The sequence below is a fragment of the Nerophis ophidion genome, linkage group LG03 (genome assembly GCF_033978795.1).
Source record: "Nerophis ophidion isolate RoL-2023_Sa linkage group LG03, RoL_Noph_v1.0, whole genome shotgun sequence".
Classification (NCBI taxonomy): domain Eukaryota; kingdom Metazoa; phylum Chordata; class Actinopteri; order Syngnathiformes; family Syngnathidae; genus Nerophis; species Nerophis ophidion.
In genome coordinates this window covers 42,300,259-42,320,260 of record NC_084613.1, presented here as the reverse complement: position 1 = coordinate 42,320,260, position 20,002 = coordinate 42,300,259, and the positions used below count along the sequence as shown (strand labels likewise).

The window sequence follows — 20,002 nt, the reverse complement described above, 5'->3', positions numbered from 1 at the left end:
CGTATTATTTTCGGGTCTCCCCATGTCTAGCATTAAAAGATTACAGTTGGTACAAAATGCGGCTGCTAGACTTTTGACAAGAACAAGAAAGTTTGATCACATTACGCCTGTACTGGCTCACCTGCACTGGCTTCCTGTGCACTTAAGATGTGACTTTAAGGTTTTACTACTTACGTATAAAATACTACACGGTCTAGCTCCATCCTATCTTGCCGATTGTATTGTACCATATGTCCCGGCAAGAAATCTGCGTTCAATGGACTCCGGCTTATTAGTGATTCCCAAAGCCCAAAAAAAGTCTGCGGGCTATTGAGTTTTTTCATTTCGGGCTCCAGTACTCTGGAATGCCCTCCCGGTAACAGTTCGAGATGCCACCACAGTAGAAGCATTTAAGTCTCACCTTAAAACTCATTTGTATACTCTAGCCTTTAAATAGACTCCCTTTTTAGACCAGTTGATCTGCCGTTTCTTTTCTTTTTCTCCTATGTCCCACTCTCCCTTGTGGAGGGGGTCCGGTCCGATCCGGTGGCCATGTACTGCTTGCCTGTGTATCGGCTGGGGACATCTCTGCGCTGCTCATCCGCCTCCGCTTGGGATGGTTTCCTGCTGGCTCCGCTGTGAACGGGACTCTCGCTGCTGTGTTGGATCCGCTTTGGACTGGACTCTCGCGACTGTGTTGGATCCATTATGGATTTAACTTTCACAGTATTATGTTAGACCAGCTCGACATCCATTGCTTTCCTCCTCTCCAAGGTTCTCATAGTCATCATTGTCACCGACATCCCACTGGGTCATTATTGTCACCGATGTCCCACTGGGTGTGAGTTTTCCTTGCCCTTATGTGGGCCTACCGAGGATGTCGCAGTGGTTTGTGCAGCCCTTTGAGACACTAGTGATTTAGGGCTATATAAGTAAACATTGATTGATTGATTGATATGAATGGCAAAATGGCAGATTTGTGAAAGGGACTCAGATCTTTCACTTCATTGTGTTGAAAGCAATTGTTGCTGTCTGACAAGTATACACCATGCGCCGATGAGAAAATCGGCAAGCATGTAATGAGTTTGTTAGTTAATGCCGACTTTGCTGGGTTTTGTGAAAGACAAGAAATCTACTGTTACAGTATGTCTGTTATACTGTACAATACTCCAAAAGTGTAGCATATTGGAATGAAAGAGATTGTGGAACAGTGGTCACCAAAAAAACAAAGCAAGAACTGAATATATATATATATATATATATATATATATATATATATATATACATATATATATATGTATATATATATATATATACATATATATATACATGTATATATATGTATATATACTGTATATATATGTATATATATACAGTATATATATATATATATATATATATATATATATATACCAGCTTCCACAACCCCGAATGGGAAAAGAGGTAGAAAATGGACGGATGGATGGATTGATATGTATATATACATATATATATATATATATATATATATATATATATATATATATATATATATATACATATATATATATATGTATATATATATATATACATATATATATATATATATATATATATATATGTATATATACTGTATATATATACAGTATATATATATATATATATACCAGCTTCCGCAACCCCGAATGGGAAAAGAGGTAGAAAATGGACGGATGGATGGATTGATATGTATATATATATATATATATATATATATATATATATATATATATATATATATATATATATATATATATACAGTGGTGCAAAAAAGTATTTAGTTAGCCACCGATTGTGCAAGTCCTCCCACTTAAAAAGATGACAGAGGTCTGTAATTTTCATCATAGGTACACTTCAACTGTGAGAGACAGAATGTGGGGAAAAAATCCAGGAATTCACATTGTAGGAATTTTTAAGAATTTATTTGTAAATTATGTTGGAAAATAAGTATTTGGTCAATAACAAAAATTAAACTCAATACTTGGTAATACAACCTTTGTTGGCAATAACAGAGGTCAAACGATTACTATAGGTCTTTACCAGGTTTGCACACACAGTAGCTGGTATTTTGGCCCATTCCTCTATGCAGATCTTCTCGAGAGCAGTGATGTTTTGGGGCTGTCGCCGAGCAACACAGACTTTCAACTCCCTCCATAGATTTTCTATGGGGTTGGGGTTTGGAGACTGACTAGGCCACTGCAGGACTTTCAAATGCTTCTTACGGAGCCACTCCTTCATTGCCCGGGCGGTGTGTTTGGGATCATTGTCATGCTGGAAGACCCAGCCACGTTTCATCTTCAAAGCTCTCACTGATGGAAGGAGGTTTTGGCTCAAAATCTCACGATACATGGCCCCATTCATTCTTTCCTTAACACGGATCAGTCGTACAGTCCCCTTAGCAGAAAAACAGCCCCAAAGCATGATGTTTCCACCCCCATGCTTCACAGTAGGTATTGTGTGCTTGGGAAGCAACTCAGTATTCTTCTTCCTCCAAACACGACAAGTTGAGTTTATACCAAAACGTTCTATTTTGGTTTCATCTGACCACATGACATTCTCCCAAGTGGAGGACAGAAGAGCTTCTTAAAGAAGAAGTTAGAGGTTTGTGAGAGCCAGAGATCTTCCTTGTTTTAAGTGACCAAATACTTATTTTCACCATAATTTACAAATAAATTCTTTGAAATTCCTACAATGTGAATTCCTGTTTTTTTTTTTTTCACATTCTGTCTCTCACAGTTGCACAATCGGTGGCTGACTACTGTATGTATATATGTATATGTATATATATATATATATATATATATATATATATATATATATATATATATATATATATATATATATATATATATATATATATATATATTCATTAGATTATCCAGAGAATAGTGCTCGAGACCGTGGTAGCGCACTATAAGTATGTGTGGGAAAAAAATCACAAGACTATTTCATCTCTCCAGAACTGTTTCATGAGGGGTTCCCTCAATCCTCAAGAGATGCTTGTGATTTGCTGTGATCTTTTGACTACAGCAACTATGTATACTATGAATGGTCAAATAGAACAAAATTAGATAAATATTTGAATAAATACTTTAATCGAGAGGAGCCAGATTAGGTGGTTCGGGCATCTGGTCAGGATGCCACCCAAACGCCTCTTTAGGGAAGTGTTTCGGGCACGTCTGACCGGTAGGAGGCCACGGGGAAGACCCAGGACACGTTGGGAAGACTATGTCTCCCGGCTGGCCTGGGAACACTTTGGGATCCCCCGGGAGGAGCTGGACGAAGTGGCTGGGGAGAGGGAAGTCTAGGCTTCCCTGCTTAGGCTGCTGCCCCCGTGACCCGACTTTGGCTAAGCGGCAGAAGATGGATGGATGGATGGATGGAATTACTTTAATATGTCATTAATTTATTATAATTGTAATTAAATACATGTGTTGGTAAATGTGTGTAATTGTATTTAATGGAAAAGTACCTTTAATTATTTAAAAAAATAATACATATTTTTAAACATTTTATTCTTTTAATAGTTACTTCATGATTTGAATAAATATTTGAGAATTTAATAATATTTTTGATTTATTTATTTATTTTTGGTATGTCAGCGCATCATGAATTAATTTGATCCGTCAAACTCAGCCGTCAAAGTCAGTCGGCAAATCCAAATGCCTTATTGGTTACCACTTTTCTACGGAACTTTGACCTGGAAGGACTATTGGTCGACAGCTTTGTCTGAAAGTGCGGAAATAATTCCGAGAACTTCACTAAATTCTTCTACTTTAACTGCAACCTGCTCTGGGTCAGCAGGTCTTGTTTCCGCATACTCTGCAAGGTCTAAAATATCTACCATCAAATCACAAAATGTATGATTCACTATCATGTTTTTTAAGACTTCCAAATTTCATTTATCGAACCAAACAGTCATTGGACAAGATATATGTTTGCGTCGCCCACTGACTTTGATTAGGGAGTTTGATTATTTATCATTTACTTAAATAAATCATGTAATCATTAGATAATAATTAGATAATACAATAATTAAATCAATAATTATCCAAATTTGTAAAAATTAATGACATAATTAAATTTCACACAAGAGTGAAATAATTAACCATGATATAATAAAACTAAATCAATCAAAAAACTACTCACTGTTTGAATTCTCCTGATAAACAGAACTGTCAACATAGTAGCAGATTAATTTATGGTATAGAATATTTATAAGTGGTAGTATAAGTGGTAATCATCGTACTTTTTCTTCTTTTCCATCATTTGTAACCCATTGTGGTGGCATCACAAAAAATAAAAAAGTAAATCACACTCAATTCATGTCAAATTAAATTAAGTGGCTCAAGGATTGTTGTTGTCTTGCGTGAAATCATGCAGGGTGAAGGTTTGAACTCCAAATTGTAAGACTTTTCGGTGTTTGACGTAGGACATTTAGCTGTTTTAGGCCTCCTTTACAGCAAGTGAAAACAAAAAATCCTGTAATGAAAAGTCATCATGTGGCAATTATGCCAGGTGTCCAACTCCTACATGCATTTTGCGTGGGGCTGTTTCTAGGATATAGAGCAGTGACGTGCTGTCAGGGGAGGCAAATGAGGCAGTGCCTCACCTGCCACCAGGTGGCTTAACCATGAGATGTTCCAAAACGAGGTAATAAAATAAAATAAGTTTTAATATTTCTCTTTTGGTTTATGCTTTCTAGGTGATTTTGGTGTGGTTCCTGTATACTTTGATAATTTCCTTGGTCAAAATCGCAGAAATTCCATGTTTCCTGATCAAAACAATGCAGCAGATGAGAAGTGAGGCAGACACAGGCGGTGCCTCTACGGCTACACACAGTGTGTAATGGGCGTGTGCATGCGAGGGGGCGCATGCTTGTTGCCACTTGGAAAAGGCAGGTCTTGAGGCAGAAAGTACCTCTGCCTCAAGGTAGGGGGCGATATATTGTCAACTTGCAGTTCAATGCTTTAGCAGTACTCTGACTCGCCACACTGGGAGAAATAGAGGCTCTCAAGCTAGCAGACACAGGTCTCTCCAGGGGAAGCCAGCATTTTTTCTTTTCTTTTCTTTTTTTTTTACTGTATTTATAAGCCAGCGTTTGTGGGTGTTTTTTGTCGGATGCAAAAATATTGTTTCATTTCTTAGAATTAAATTGAATAAATTAATGATTCTGCCAATATGGAGGATTATATACTGTATCCAAGATTAAATACTTCTCTAAACTGGACTTTAAGACCAAATGAATGCGATCATACAAAGTATGTTTTTATGGAGGATAGCTTTTGCTGCTTCAGATACAAATACAGAAAGGTAATATACACTCACAATACTTGATTTATTTTGTTAAAAGCATATGGGATCAAAAAGTATTTAATAACAACTTTATCAAATAATTTTTGGACCGATGATTCATATCATAATATCATTATGATAACGTTTTTGTTATGATCCACTGTGTGACGCTTGTGTGGCATTGTAATGCCGGATTGGTTCTTCCGGGGATGCGTCGAAGCGATGAACACAACAAGGTAAGTTATAAATGGATTTATTAAATAATAAAAGGCTAGGAACAAAAACACTGCTGTAAAGAGAAGGCAAACCAAAAACAGAAAAACAATTCCTCAGCATGTGAGCTGGAATAAACAAATGGCTTAGCGTAAAAGCTAGCGAGAATATACATACAAAGATGAAGGTCGAGAGTCGTCACTGTTGCGCGTGGGCAAATTAGGATCCGAGACTGAACAAAGAAAAGAGGAAAGCTTATATAGGGAGAAATCAAGGAGAACCAGGTGTGTAGAAAACGAGGAGCAGGTGAAATCAATGTGTAACCATGGTAACGGACTAAACAGGAAGTAAGTGGGTCAGAAGAGAATGAAACAAAGATGGAAAAATAAACATGTGAAGATCTGAGTCACAGATCGCAACAGTATTCCCCCCCCCAAAAAGACAGATTCCAGATGTCTCAAAGAAAACAAAAACAAATAAGAAACAACTTGAACCCCCTCCCCAAAAACAGAGTCCACAAACGAAGGGAGGGCGGAGGGAGGCCACGGTGGAGGGTCGCCAAGTCGTGTGTCCCCGAATCCACCGAGGACAAGTCAAGTGGCGGCGGCGGATGGAACGCCGCTGCCGAACAAGTTTTGGCGGGCGACCTCGAAAAGGCCACATTAGTGGCCGCCTCGCAGGATGAGGTGCCCGGCGAGGCGGACGACCCGGGCACGGCCACATCCGTGGCCGACATGGAGGAGGGAGTGTCTGGCGAGGAGGATGACCTCGCAGAGGCCACGCCCGTGGTCGACGTGGTGGACGACGCCTCAGCACCGAAATCCCAGCAGGCTTGGAAGCAGCAGACGAGGGTGCGGGGACTGCAGCCAAAGCAGGCCCGAGTGCAGCTGGCGAGGATGATGCGGGTGCTGCAGCCGCAGGAGTCGTCGGAGGCGGCCTGGGAGCCGCAGGAGTCGTCGGAGGCGGCCTGGGAGCCGCAGGAGTCGTCGGAGGCGGCCTGGGAGCCGCAGGAGTCGTCGGAGGCGGCCTGGGAGCCGCAGGAGTCGTCGGAGGCGGCCTGGGAGCCGCAGGAGTCGTGACTGGTGTGAGCTCCAGCCTCATCGTCGGCGCCGGTGTGGGCTCCAGCTTCTTCGTCGGCAGTGCTTGGCGGCGTGGAGCTGGTACCGGCGCTTGTCGAGGAGCTGGCACTGGAGTGGGCTCCAGCCCTGTCGACACAGGTGAAGGTTCCAGCCCCGTCGTTGACGCTGGTGTGGGCTCCAGCCCCGTCGTCGACGCTGGTGTGGGCTCCAGCCCCGTCGTCGGCGGTGCTTGGCGGCGCGGAGCTGGTACCGGCGCTTGGCGGCGTGGAGCTGGTACTGGAGTAGGCTCCAGCTCTGGAGCTGGTACTGGAGTGGGCTCCAGGCTAAAGTCTGTAACTGGTATGAGAACCAGTTCTGGGTCGGAGGCTGGTGTGAGAACCAGGTGGGAGTCTAGTGCTGGCTTGAGAACCAGGCTAGAAACATCAGTTTCTGGTGCGAGAACCAGACTACAGTTAAGTGCTGGTGTGAGAACCAAACTGGGAGAAATGCAGAACACCGGTGGTGGAGGATGTGCTTGAGGTAATGACCTCGCGAGTCTGAACACCGGTGGAGGAGGTCTACTTGGTCGTTGTGATTTGACCGGGGGAAACACAGGTGGAGGAGGTCTACAAGGCCGTTGAGACTTGGCCGGGGGAAAAACAGGTGGAGGAGGTCTACCAGGCCGTTGAGACTTGGCCGGGGGAAACACAGGTGGAGGAGGTCTACGAGGAAGAGCTAAGCGGAATACAGGTGGCGGCGGCCTAGGAGGAGCTAGCGGTTTAACGGGCCGAAAAACAGGTAAGGGTGGCCTCATAGGAGGTTGCGGTTTGACAGTTTTAAGAAATGGTAGCGTCTGCGCTACCTCCGCAACACAGCTATAGGCCATAGCCCCCCCCTCCAGACGGGAATCCCAGACCCGTTCCCTGTGGTCAGGGACTGACCATAAGGGAGGGTGGTGGGAGGTTTGGAGGCGGGCAGACTCCTCCCCTCTAACTTGTACACAATTATTAGAAGGCGAAAAAACACTATACTTGGGCGGTGAAAGAGGTTTAAATGGTGGGGTAGAAGAAAAACTAGGTGACTGAGGTTGACTAGAATAATGAGAAAAAATATCCTGATAATTACGTATTTTATCATAAATGTTATTGATATTCAAAAAAGGTTGGGAATGAGAATTACTGTCCACAATATAAAAATCTTCTGAAAAAATGTCATCAACAGAGGCCGGTGTTGCGTCACCGGTGGGCGTTCCCCAATTGACGTCATCGCTTGTGTCAGAAAAAGTGTCATGGCAGCTTAAGGAATGATTTGAAAAAAAACAAGCAGGATTACCGGTAATGACGGGTGAATCCTGGACGGGGTGAAACTTGCTGTGTCCATGGGGAGGAATAAGTGGTGCTGGAACATTACTGCCGTGCGGGGGGCCTCTCCACTGGACCCCCCGCCTCTTCGGGGCAGCGCGAACGGCTTCGGAGGGGACTTCAGGCCCACAGTCAAGTCTTTCCTGCTCCCAAGCCACGAGCTCCAACCACAAACCCAAATCGAAGGGTTCCTCCCGTGGTTTCGACGCGGAAAAACATTTTGATGCTCGGATCCTACTGTGACGCTTGTGTGGCATTGTAATGCCGGATTGGTTCTTCCGGGGATGCGTCGAAGCGATGAACACAACAAGGTAAGTTATAAATGGATTTATTAAATAATAAAAGGCTAGGAACAAAAACACTGCTGTAAAGAGAAGGCAAACCAAAAACAGAAAAACAATTCCTCAGCATGTGAGCTGGAATAAACAAATGGCTTAGCGTAAAAGCTAGCGAGAATATACATACAAAGATGAAGGTCGAGAGTCGTCACTGTTGCGCGTGGGCAAATTAGGATCCGAGACTGAACAAAGAAAAGAGGAAAGCTTATATAGGGAGAAATCAAGGAGAACCAGGTGTGTAGAAAACGAGGAGCAGGTGAAATCAATGTGTAACCATGGTAACGGACTAAACAGGAAGTAAGTGGGTCAGAAGAGAATGAAACAAAGATGGAAAAATAAACATGTGAAGATCTGAGTCACAGATCGCAACACACTGCCCGGATCATAGTTTATTTACGTATTCAGTTCATTTGTGTTCTCAGCACCTTTTTGAGTCTGTTTGTCTCAGTTGCCATGACGGCAGATTACATTCAGCTGCCTCTGGTTTGTGTTCGGGACGCGCACCTGTGGCCTAAACTGGAGGGTTATCTAGTCCATGCCCTGGCCTCATTGATTGATTGATTGATACTTTTATTAGTAGATTGCACAGTTCAGTACATATTCCGTACAATTGACCACTAAATGGTAACACCCAAATACGTTTTTCAACTTTTTTAAGTCAGGGTCCACGTTAATCAATTCATGGTACAAATATATACTATCAGCATAATACAGTCATCACACAAGTTAATCATCATAGTATGTACATTGAATTATTTACATTATTTACAATCCGTGGGGTGGGATGAGGAGCTTTGTTTGATATCAGTACTTCAGTCATCAACAATTGCATCAACAGAGAAATGGACATTGAAACAGTGTAGGTCTTACTTAGTAGGATATGTACAGCCAGCAGAGAACATAGTGAGTTCAGATAGCATAAGAACAAGTATATACATTAGAAGTACATTTGATTATTTACATTTGGTTATTTACAATCCGGGGAGATGGGATGTGAATGGAGGAGGGTATTTGTAAAGGGTTGAAGTTGCCTGGAAGTGTTGTTTTAGAGCGGTTTTGGAGGAGGATAGAGATGCACTTACTTTTACACCTGTTGGGAGCGCATTCCACATTGATGTGACATAGAAAGAGAATGAGTTAAGATCTTTTTTAGATCGGAATCTGGGTTTAACGTGGTTTGTGGAGCTCCCCCTGGTGTTGTGGTTATGACGGTCATTTACGTTAAGGAAGTAGTTTGACATGTACTTCGGAATCAGGGAGGTGTAGCGGATTTTATAGACTAGGCTCAGTGCAAGTTGTTTTACTCTGTCCTCCACCCTGAGCCAGCCCACTTTGGAGAAGTGGGTTGGAGTGAGGTCTGGTTTCTTAGTTTGTTTTCATACAACAGATGACGACTTTTGTTTCCTGCTCTGAACCTGCTAGCTTCCACGCTAGGCTCTTTACTTGCTAGCTCCCACGCTAATCCCTTCAGTTCTGCCTTCTGTGCTATGAGCACGTTTTTGTTAGTTTCCGTATAATTTATTTCTTAAATAAATCATTTCTTACCTGCACACTGTGTCCGAAGCCCGATCTGCATTCCTGGGAGAACAACCCCCGCATCACGATGCGACCCGGTCGTCACAGTTTTTATGAAAGCGAATAACTCCCTTTTTTTCCTGTAACTCTAATGTGCAACATAAATCAACAATGACTAGAGCTGCACATATGAATTTAAGTTAAAAAAAAAGAAAAAAAGTATGTATGCCTCACCTGGTGTTTAGTTCACCGCACGTCAGTGATATATAGAGTGATCATCGAGTGTTGTACTTCTTGTCGCTTGGCCTTCATTTGCAGGGAGTTTCATTTTCTAGTATTAGAATGAATCTTGCATGCATGCATTTTTTTATCATTTACTGTGTTTCTCTGGTGGAAAAAAGCATACCAGGTCAGTAAGTTGTGGTTTAACTTTAATGAACATCCTTTTTGATTCTCCTTTTATTGGGAGCTCTTTGAAACCTCTGGGGGTATTTGGACGGACATATTTCTCGCAATGAATGCAGGCAATGGCTAATTGAAAACAAATCTCGGCTTGCTGGGGATGTGGGGAGGTGTTAATGCCTCATCGTAGCCCACAGCTATATTGTTAGTGATTCCGAACCCAATCACACAGCATCAGATTTGCTGCAACAAAAAAATCTTCATTTCTACATTTCTCAGGCGAGGGATGTAGAAACGCATGTTTTCATATAAAATCAGCGTCCCTCTTTCACACGCAGTCCATCTTTCTGCTTGTTATCTGAACACCAGATATAGCAGCCGTTTAAAAAAGTGTGTCAGAATTTTAAAGCCCGAATTTATTGTGGCTCTCAGCATGCACATCTCATAACTTTCTAGTTAGCGACTACTGGTTTCATGTTTTCACAGGCAGGGAGCACAGAAAGCGAAACTTCACACATCCTCCCTCACTCTCTCACTCTCTCTCTCTCTCGGCTCCAGTGCCACCTCTAAACAGTTGCGCCAGAGGGGTACCTCAGGCGCCAGCCAGACCCCAACTGAGACTAATGCCATTTGTCACGGCCCCTCTCCACTCCCTCCTCTATCCCAGACATGGTTGGCCCCTCCCATCATTAAAGCAACCTCAACCCAGTGGCCCACATATATGTAAAAAAATAAATAACGTCTAAGGGGTGGATGGTCAGTGTCTGAAGCTTACATTTTCCCAAAGGACCCCCAAAACCGGCCTTTGAACAGTTTTTGGGAGACCCCCCTTTTAGATCTCCGAAGTAGGAAAGGTCCCCCCATAGGATGAATTTGGAAAAATGCAATAAATCTGAGATCACAGGCACTCTCTGGCCCTAGATAAATTCTTGCACCTCGGCCTGGCCTGCCGCACACATCTGCCTTGCATTTAGACACTTTTACATGGCAAGAATCCACGGGAGCCTCTAGTTCTTAATCCTCTCTCTTCCACTATGATTAAGCCCACTTGCAGTCCACACATACACACCCTAACACCTGGCATCACGGACAAAACCTTACAATGTGCTTAAATGTCACTAGGAGAGAAGAGTGCTCTTTGGGCAAAGTAGAGCTGCTCTTCTTCTTCAATCTGCACTTGACAAAACCAAGGTTTAAACACTGGGCACAGTGCCCCCTTCTGGACTGGAGTAGTGGTAATTACGGATGTGGCTGTCATTGAAAACAAACAAAAAAACGATTTGATTGATTGATACTTTTATTGGTAGATTGCACAGTTCAGTACATACTCCGTACAATTGACCACTAAATGGTAACACCCCAATAAGTTTTTCAACTTGTTTAAGTCGGGGTCTTCGTTAATCAATTCATGGTAGCCCATGAATCTTAATCAGATGTTTTTTATTTCTTTTTACAGCTCAAACTGAGCATTCTGCTGAAGAGGATCGCCTCAACGCTGCACAGAAAAGGTAAACCAACACTGACACTCATCAATAAAGATGGGATTTGATAAGGTTGTTTTAGGTTCTGATTCTACTTTTGATTCTGCTCAACTATTCAGTTGTTTATCCATTCTCTTATTGATTCTTATCTTTAGGGGTTGCGGGGGGGGACAAAAAGGTGGTTAAGCATAAACTTTGTTTAGTTTAGAGGTAACATGCCTTTTAAAGGCCAATAGTGAGGTCTTAAGAGGCACATACCATTAAAAAAAAGATTATATGTGAAATGTTTGTCTGTAGAATCTAACAAAATAAAACATTGTGAAATTACACAATAATATGACATTTACATTAAAATTTACTTACACTGTCTCTGTTTGGGAGTTTGTACTTAGTGTTAAGAATCTTTGTCATCTCCATGATAAATATGCAATGTAAGAGAAAAATATGCAATGGTTCTCTGCCTACAATTGAACATCACCTACCGAAAATCAGGAGTGTCTACAGTGACAAATGAATGCAAGCTTTCGACCACAAACTTAGTCACTGCTCGGAAACATTCGTAATGAGAATCTGTCTCTTGTCATACTCATCTAAATGAGAAGGCATTCATTTCAGTTTAACAGGTTGTAGCAGCTTTGAAAATTTGGCAAATAGCACTAACATGATTGTCAGTGTTTGTTAGTACCTTTTGTATTTACGGCAGATGGTTGAGTCTGCTGGGATGATTCAAAAACCTCACATTCATTTACAGTTGTAGCATGCTGTGAGTTAAAATCTTTCAGTATATCGCTCGTATTTCCACTTTTTGTTGAAATAGAAACTCTGCAATTGTTGCAAGTAACGCTGTTGCAAACTTTTTTTTGTCAAATATAGCCAAACTTTACAGTGTTCCCTACGCCTGGGCGCCATGTTTCTCACTGTCTGACGTCACTACGCAACATGCAACTAAAAATTATATGGATGACGAAGGGAGGTTATGGAATCATGGCAGTTAGCTTTTTAATTAGCTGGTTAGAAAGTTAGCTATTACGCAGGTTGCGTAGTGACATCGTTCCCGCCCGCAGGAATCGTTTTTTCAAGGAATTGATAAACTGGAAGCAGGTTCTGAACAACAACTGTTTTTTAATTCCCATCTCTACAACACATTTCAGTTTTGTATAGAATAACTTAGTGACAAGGGTCCTTTTTAGGACTGTCAAACGGTTATTTAAAAAAAATCTGATTAATCACACTTTTGAATTTGGATAAATCACGATTCATCACAGTTGCTAAAAAAAAGTGTTGTTTTTGTTTACAGCATCGCCAGGGATATACTACATCAGCGTTGTTGTCGTCCACTGCTTGCTTTTGATGTACTAGTCGCGTTCTTGCAGCTGCCTCAAAATATGTTTTAGATGCTATTTGAAACTTACTGTGCTTCAATAAGAGAGTTCATTGGTGCAATATTTGCAAACCACATCTTTTTTTTTACATTTTTATCTTATGTTTTGGTGGGTTTAGGAAAATTTAGGAAATTACAATAATCTGTGTTTATACATGATTAATTAATATGATTATTAATTGTGATTTATCCCATGAGGAAGTTCACTCATTTGAACATTTCATTTTTAAGTGTTTGTGTTATCAGCTCCGACAGCAGTTTATGTAGTCATTGCAGTTGGCTTGTTAACTACCAAGTTAGTTGGTTGGCTATCAACATAACTGAAAAAGTTGTGTGTGATTTTCATAAAACTTTCAGGAAATATCTGTTTTGAAATAAGGAACAACTGATTAGATTTATACCTAATTTTGATCATTTCTACTACGTTACCGTACGCCTACGTTTTTTTGTATGTGTGTGTGTGTGTGTGTGTGTGTATGTGTGTGTGTGTGTGTGTATGTGTGTGTGTGTGTGTATGTGTGTGTGTGTGTGTGTGTGTGTGTGTGTGTATGCTGGCAGCCCCGCAGAGATAAAGATGATGGATGACAGACAAGTGTTCACTCTATTTCTTTCATTCCGCTATAGATAACTTCAAAAGTTATGGATGGATTTCCATCTAACTTTCAGAAAATGCCAGAAATGTGATAAGCAACAAGTCATCACATTTTAGGCCTGATCCGGATTATTTTTTCTATGTTACCTAATGTTTATGTTACAGGCTTCAACTTCTGTGTATGTGTGCTATTAGCCCCACCCTCCACTCACAGAGACAAAGACAGTAAATTACTACAATTTCAATACATTATAGAAATGGGATAAGAAACAAGTGTTTACATTTTGGGGCTGATCCGGATCACCGTCTGGATTCAGGACTTTTTCTTACTATTGGGGATAGGGCCTGGTGAAGGTCAGCGCTCGAGATTAAGGTCTGCATTTTTAAGTTAAATTTTCAGTGTAATTTGCAAAAAAAAAATCAATTTCAGCTTCCTGTTATTTGTCTTATGAAAACAGTCAATGCACATTTCACAGGGCGTTATAGCTCGGTTTGTAGAGCGGCTACAAACGATCCCTGCTTCCGGCATCATAGTCACTGCCGTTGTGTCCATGGGCAAGACACTTTACCCACCTGCTCCCAATGCCACCCACACTGGTTTAAATGTAAAAATTAGATATTGGGTTTCACTATGTAAAGCGCTATGAGTCACTAGAGAAAAAGTGCTATATAAATATAATAATTCACTTCACAGTTAAAATTTTCATTTTTGGTGGGCAGAAAAACCTATGCTTTCTTCCTAAAGTTTTTGTTATTTTCTTTTTTATTATGATTGTCCCGGGCAGGACTTTTCTTTGTTATTGTTGTAAGAGCCACATTCAGGCGCCAAGCTCGTGTTCAGGAAGATGGCGTATCTGGAAAATATCACAGCGGTCAAAAATGGAGACGAACCAAGCAGACGCATGATTGTTTTTGTGTTCGGTTGCACCTTTTTCGGTTGAAAGGAGAAAGTGAAAGGAAGCTTTAGACTTGAGATTTTGAGTGTATAAAAAGGGACAAGCGGTAAAAAGTGGACGGATGACTGAAAATAAACGGTTCTAAAACTATAAACAATAGTAGGTTTGTTGTGGACCCTCGTGTCTGAGTGCCACCTTTGTAATGGAGGTGTTGAACATGAAGGGATTATTGATCAAAAGGGTCCTGGGGCTGACTGCACTTTTGCCTTTTAGTGAAGTTTTCCTTTAATTTCATCCAAATAGGGGGGCTGACCGCCTGGTGCTATGTAGAGCGAGCACAAGGTGAGATGTGGACGGCTGGGTGGGGTTTGTTCTCTAAGGTTCCCACAGAGCCACCTCATAAAAGTGACACGCCGTTGATGAATATGGGCGTCAGTGGGCTCGCTGAGCCCTGGGTGGGCGCTCACATCTGTGCTGGATGAGGGATGGTCACACAAACACACAAAAGCAGCAGCAGCAGTGCTAACATTATGGCATGGTGTTAATAAAGCAAACAGACAACACATCCCTGGTGCTACCCGATATCTCAGCCTCACCAGGAGTCTGGGAGTTTAGACGCCAGGGAGTAGGAATGAAGGAAGAACTAATGGTGCAGGCTCACACCGGTTTTTGTTGACATATTTGCGTATTAGCAGCATAAACAACCTCACTTTTTTGATTCACTCACTGTTTTATACATTTTGTCTGACCTATTTTGTATAGCAGGAAAGGAAGTGAGTTGCATATATTGCAAATGTTTTACATCATAGCATGGTATACTTACACACAATGGAGACATCAGTCACACTTTTAGGTAGGCTTTTTTATATAGCTTTCTTGTATTTTGATATACATCTTATTTACAGTGAGCTACATAAAGGATAATATATTAAAGAAACTAGAGCTCAGAAATTATTATGCAGAAAGCTGGAACGCAAATGGCGCACGACTAAACTTGAGGTGCACCATCAAGCATGGAGTGATGGTTTAATAACTTATAAACGCATGCTTACCTTAGCTAAAGCTAATTATTACTCAGATCTCATCCACCGTAATAAAAACGATCCTAAATTTTTGTTTAGTACGGTAGCATCGCTAACCCAACAAGGGACTCCTTCCAGTAGCTCAACCCACTCAGCTGATGACTTTATGCAATTCTTTAGTAAGAAAATTGAAGTCATTAGAAAGGAGATTAAAGACAATGCGTCCCAGCTACAACGGGGTTCTATTAACACTGACACGATTGTATATACGGCGGATACTGCCCTCCAAAATAGTTTCTCTCGTTTTGAGGAAATAACATTAGAGGAATTGTTACAACGTGTAAATGGAATAAAACAAACAACATGTTTACTTGACCCTCTTCCTGGGAAACTGATCAAGGAGCTCTTTGTATTATTAGGTCCATCAGTGCTAAATATTATAAACTTATCACTTTCCTCGGGTACTGTTCCCCTAGCATTCAAAAAAGCGGTTATTCATCCTCTTCTTAAAAGACCTAACCTCGATCCTGACCTAATGGTAAACTACCGACCGGTGTCTCACCTTCCCTTTATTTCAAAAATCCTCGAAAAAATTGTTGCGGAGCAGTTAAATGAACACTTAGCGTCTAACAATCTATGTGAAACCTTTCAATCCGGTTTCAGGGCAAATCACTCGACGGAGACAGCCCTCGCAAAAATGACTAATGATCTATTGCTAACGATGGATTCTGATGCGTCATCTATGTTGCTGCTCCTCGATCTTAGCGCTGCTTTCGATACTGTCGATCATAATATTTTATTAGAACGTATCAAAACACGAATTGGTATGTCAGACTTAGCCCTGTCTTGGTTTAACTCTTATCTTACTGATAGGATGCAGTGTGTCTCCCATAACAATGTGACCTCGGACTACGTTAAGGTAACGTGTGGAGTTCCCCAGGGTTCGGTCCTTGGCCCTGCACTCTTCAGCATCTACATGCTGCCGCTAGGTGACATCATACGCAAATACGGTGTTAGCTTTCACTGTTATGCTGATGACACCCAACTCTACATGCCCCTAAAGCTGACCAACATGCCGGATTGTAGTCAGCTGGAGGCGTGTCTTAATGAAATTAAACAATGGATGTCCGCTAACTTTTTGCAACTCAACGCCAAAAAAACGGAAATGCTGATTATCGGTCCTGCTAGACACCGACCTTTATTTAATAATACAACTCTAACATTTGACAACCAAACAATTAAACAAGGCGACACGGTAAAGAATCTGGGTATTATCTTCGACCCAACTCTCTCCTTTGAGGCACACATTAAGAGCGTTACTAAAACGGCCTTCTTTCATCCCCGCAATATCGCTAAAATTCGCTCCATTCTGTCCACTAAAGACGCTGAGATCATTATCCATGCGTTTGTTACGTCTCGCCTCGACTACTGTAACGTATTATTTTCGGGTCTCCCCATGTCTAGCATTAAAAGATTACAGTTGGTACAAAATGCGGCTGCTAGACTTTTGACAAGAACAAGAAAGTTTGATCACATTACGCCTGTACTGGCTCACCTGCACTGGCTTCCTGTGCACTTAAGATGTGACTTTAAGGTTTTACTACTTACGTATAAAATACTACACGGTCTAGCTCCATCCTATCTTGCCGATTGTATTGTACCATATGTCCCGGCAAGAAATCTGCGTTCAAAGGACTCCGGCTTATTAGTGATCCCCAAAGCCCAAAAAAAGTCTGCGGGCTGTAGAGCTTTTTCATTTCGGGCTCCAGTACTCTGGAATGCCCTCCCGGTAACAGTTCGAGATGCCACCTCAGTAGAAGCATTTAAGTCTCACCTTAAAACTCATTTGTATACTCTAGCCTTTAAATAGACTCCCTTTTTAGACCAGTTGATCTGCCGTTTCTCTTCTTTTTCTTCTATGTCCCACTCTCCTTTGTGGAGGGAGTCCGGTCCGATCCGGTGGCCATGTAGTGCTTGCCTGTGTATCGGCTGGGGACATCTCTGCGCTGCTGATCAGCCTCCGCTTGGGATGGTTTCCTACTGGCTCCGCTGTGAACGGGACTCTCGCTGCTGTGTTGGATCCGCTTTGGACTGGACTCTCGCGACTGTGTTGGATCCATTATGGATTGATCTTTCACAGTATCATGTTCTCATATGTTCTCATAGTCATCAGTATCATCAGTATCACAGTATCATGTTCTCATAGTCATCATTGTCACCGACGTCCCACTGGGTCATTATTGTCACCGATGTCCCTCTGGGTGTGAGTTTTCCTTGCCCTTATGTGGGCCTACCGAGGATGTCGTAGTGGTTTGTGCAGCCCTTTGAGACACTAGTGATTTAGGGCTATATAAGTAAACATTGATTGATTGATTGATTGAAAGACAGTGGTCAGTAAGAGGTTACTCCAATCACAATACAATACATAAAAAAACACAGTATTAAATGTATTTTTAAATTGATGCTGCTCTGGAAGGTTCAGTCAAATTAATTTAATTAAATGGAGTGTTTAATTCCCTCACAGGATAAATAAAGTACAAACCCTGTTTCCATATGAGTTGGTAAATTGTGTTAGATGTAAATATAAACGGATTACAATGATTTCCAAATCCTTTTCAACCCATATTCAATTGAATGCACTACAAAGACAAGATATTTGATTTCTTTTTTTTGCAAATAATAATTAACTTAGAATTTCATGGCTACAACACGTGCCAAAGTAGTTGGGAAAGGGCATGTTCATCACTGTGTTACATCACCTTTTCTCTTGACAACACTCAATAAACGTTTGGGAACTGAGGAAACTAATTGTTGAAGCTTTGAAAATGGAATTCTTTCACATTCTTGTTTTATGTAAAGCTTCAATCGTTCAACAGTCCGGGGTCTCCGCTGTCGTATTTTACGCTTCATAATGCGCCACACATTTTCAATGGGAGACAGGTCTGGACTGCAGGCTGACCAGGAAAGTAGCCAGACTCTTTTTTTTACAAAGCCAAGCTGTTGTAACACGCGCTGAATGTGGCTTGGCATTGTCTTGCTGAAATAAGCAGGGGCGTCAGTGACCTAACTTTGGCAATTCACGGTTGAATTGCTCTGCTGTCTTTGCGGCACAAACAGACGAGTCTATCAGGACCACTTAGTGCATCGATATTTGGTGACGTCTTCCAATATCAGTTTTGATGTTCGCTCACTTCATGTCTGATTTACTGTGATTGGAACTAAATAAAAGCATCAATAATGAGTAGTTAAATGACATCAGTGAGGGTGTGGTAACCTTGCCTTCTGGACCCAAACAGAGACGCTGTCCTGATGAATCTGAACGGTCTGTGAGAGCAAGAATGGTCAACACAGTGTGGTGGGAAAAATCCCGTCTATTGCCTGTGGAGGGCTTCACGGTGGGAGAAGGGTTAATGCGTCTGCCTCACAATACGAAGGTCCTGAGTAGTCCTGGGTTCAATCCCGGGCTCGGGATCTTTCTGTGTGGAGTTTGCATGTTCTCCCCATTAATGCGTACCTCCGGCTTCCTCCCACTTCCAAAGACATGCACCTGGGGATAGGTTGATTGGCAACACTAAATTGGCCCTAGTGTGTGAATGTGAGTGTGGGTGTTATCTGTATATCTGCGTTGGCCCTGCGATTAGGTGGAGACTTGTCCAGGGTGTACCTCGCCTTCCGCCCGATTGTAGCTGAGATAGGCACCAGTGCCCCCCGCGACCCCAAAGGGAATAGGTGGTAGAAAATGGATGGATGGATGGATATTGCCTGTGGATATAATGTATAGGATATGTGTGTAGCCACTACTCTCCTTAATGACGAACTGAATCGTGTGTTTGCTCTGCTGTTGTTGTCTTGTGATGCAGCTATCAATGTAGTGATATCATGATGCAGCGTCAATGTAAATCCCACATCCCCTGTACAGAGATTACCCAAAAGAGGTGTTTGGATGAAATTAATTCACTACAGTGATAGAATAAACATTACCCTGAAAAAGTATCTACCTACTAAGTGCCCTAGTGGTTAGAGTGTCCGCCCTGAGATCGGTAGGTTGGGAGTTCAAAACCCTTGCCGAGTCATACCAAAGACTCTAAAAAAAAATTGGACCCATTGCCTCCCTGCTTGGCACTCAGCATCAAGGGTTGGAATTGGGGGTTGAATCACCATAAAGGATTCCCGGGCGTGGCACCGCTGCTGCCCACTGCTCCCCTCACTTCCCAGGGGGTGAATCAGGGGATGTGGTCATTGGCAGAGGAAAAATTTCCCCACACCTAGTGTGTGTGTGACAATCATTGGTACTTTAACTTTGATTAAATATTAAGGGCCAGTCTGGCGACATATAGGATTAGTCAGATTTTTTTAAGAAACGTTGTTTGGAGTTTTTGCTGCAAAATTTGTAGAACATCTTCAAAATAAATTTTTGTAATAAATGTGCGTTTTTTTCAAGTTGAGACTAT

General features: G+C 41.8%; 1 protein-coding gene across 2 annotated transcripts in view; it reads left to right on the top strand.

Moving 5' to 3' along the window:
- LOC133549615 (formin-like) overlaps positions 1-20,002 on the top strand; it is a 166,090-nt gene that overhangs the window by 127,195 nt on the left and 18,893 nt on the right. For both annotated transcript variants that reach the window (XM_061895210.1, XM_061895211.1), the window contains one exon: positions 11,636-11,687. In XM_061895210.1, the coding sequence (XP_061751194.1) occupies positions 11,636-11,687 (52 nt within the window). The remainder of the gene's footprint in view (positions 1-11,635; positions 11,688-20,002) is intronic.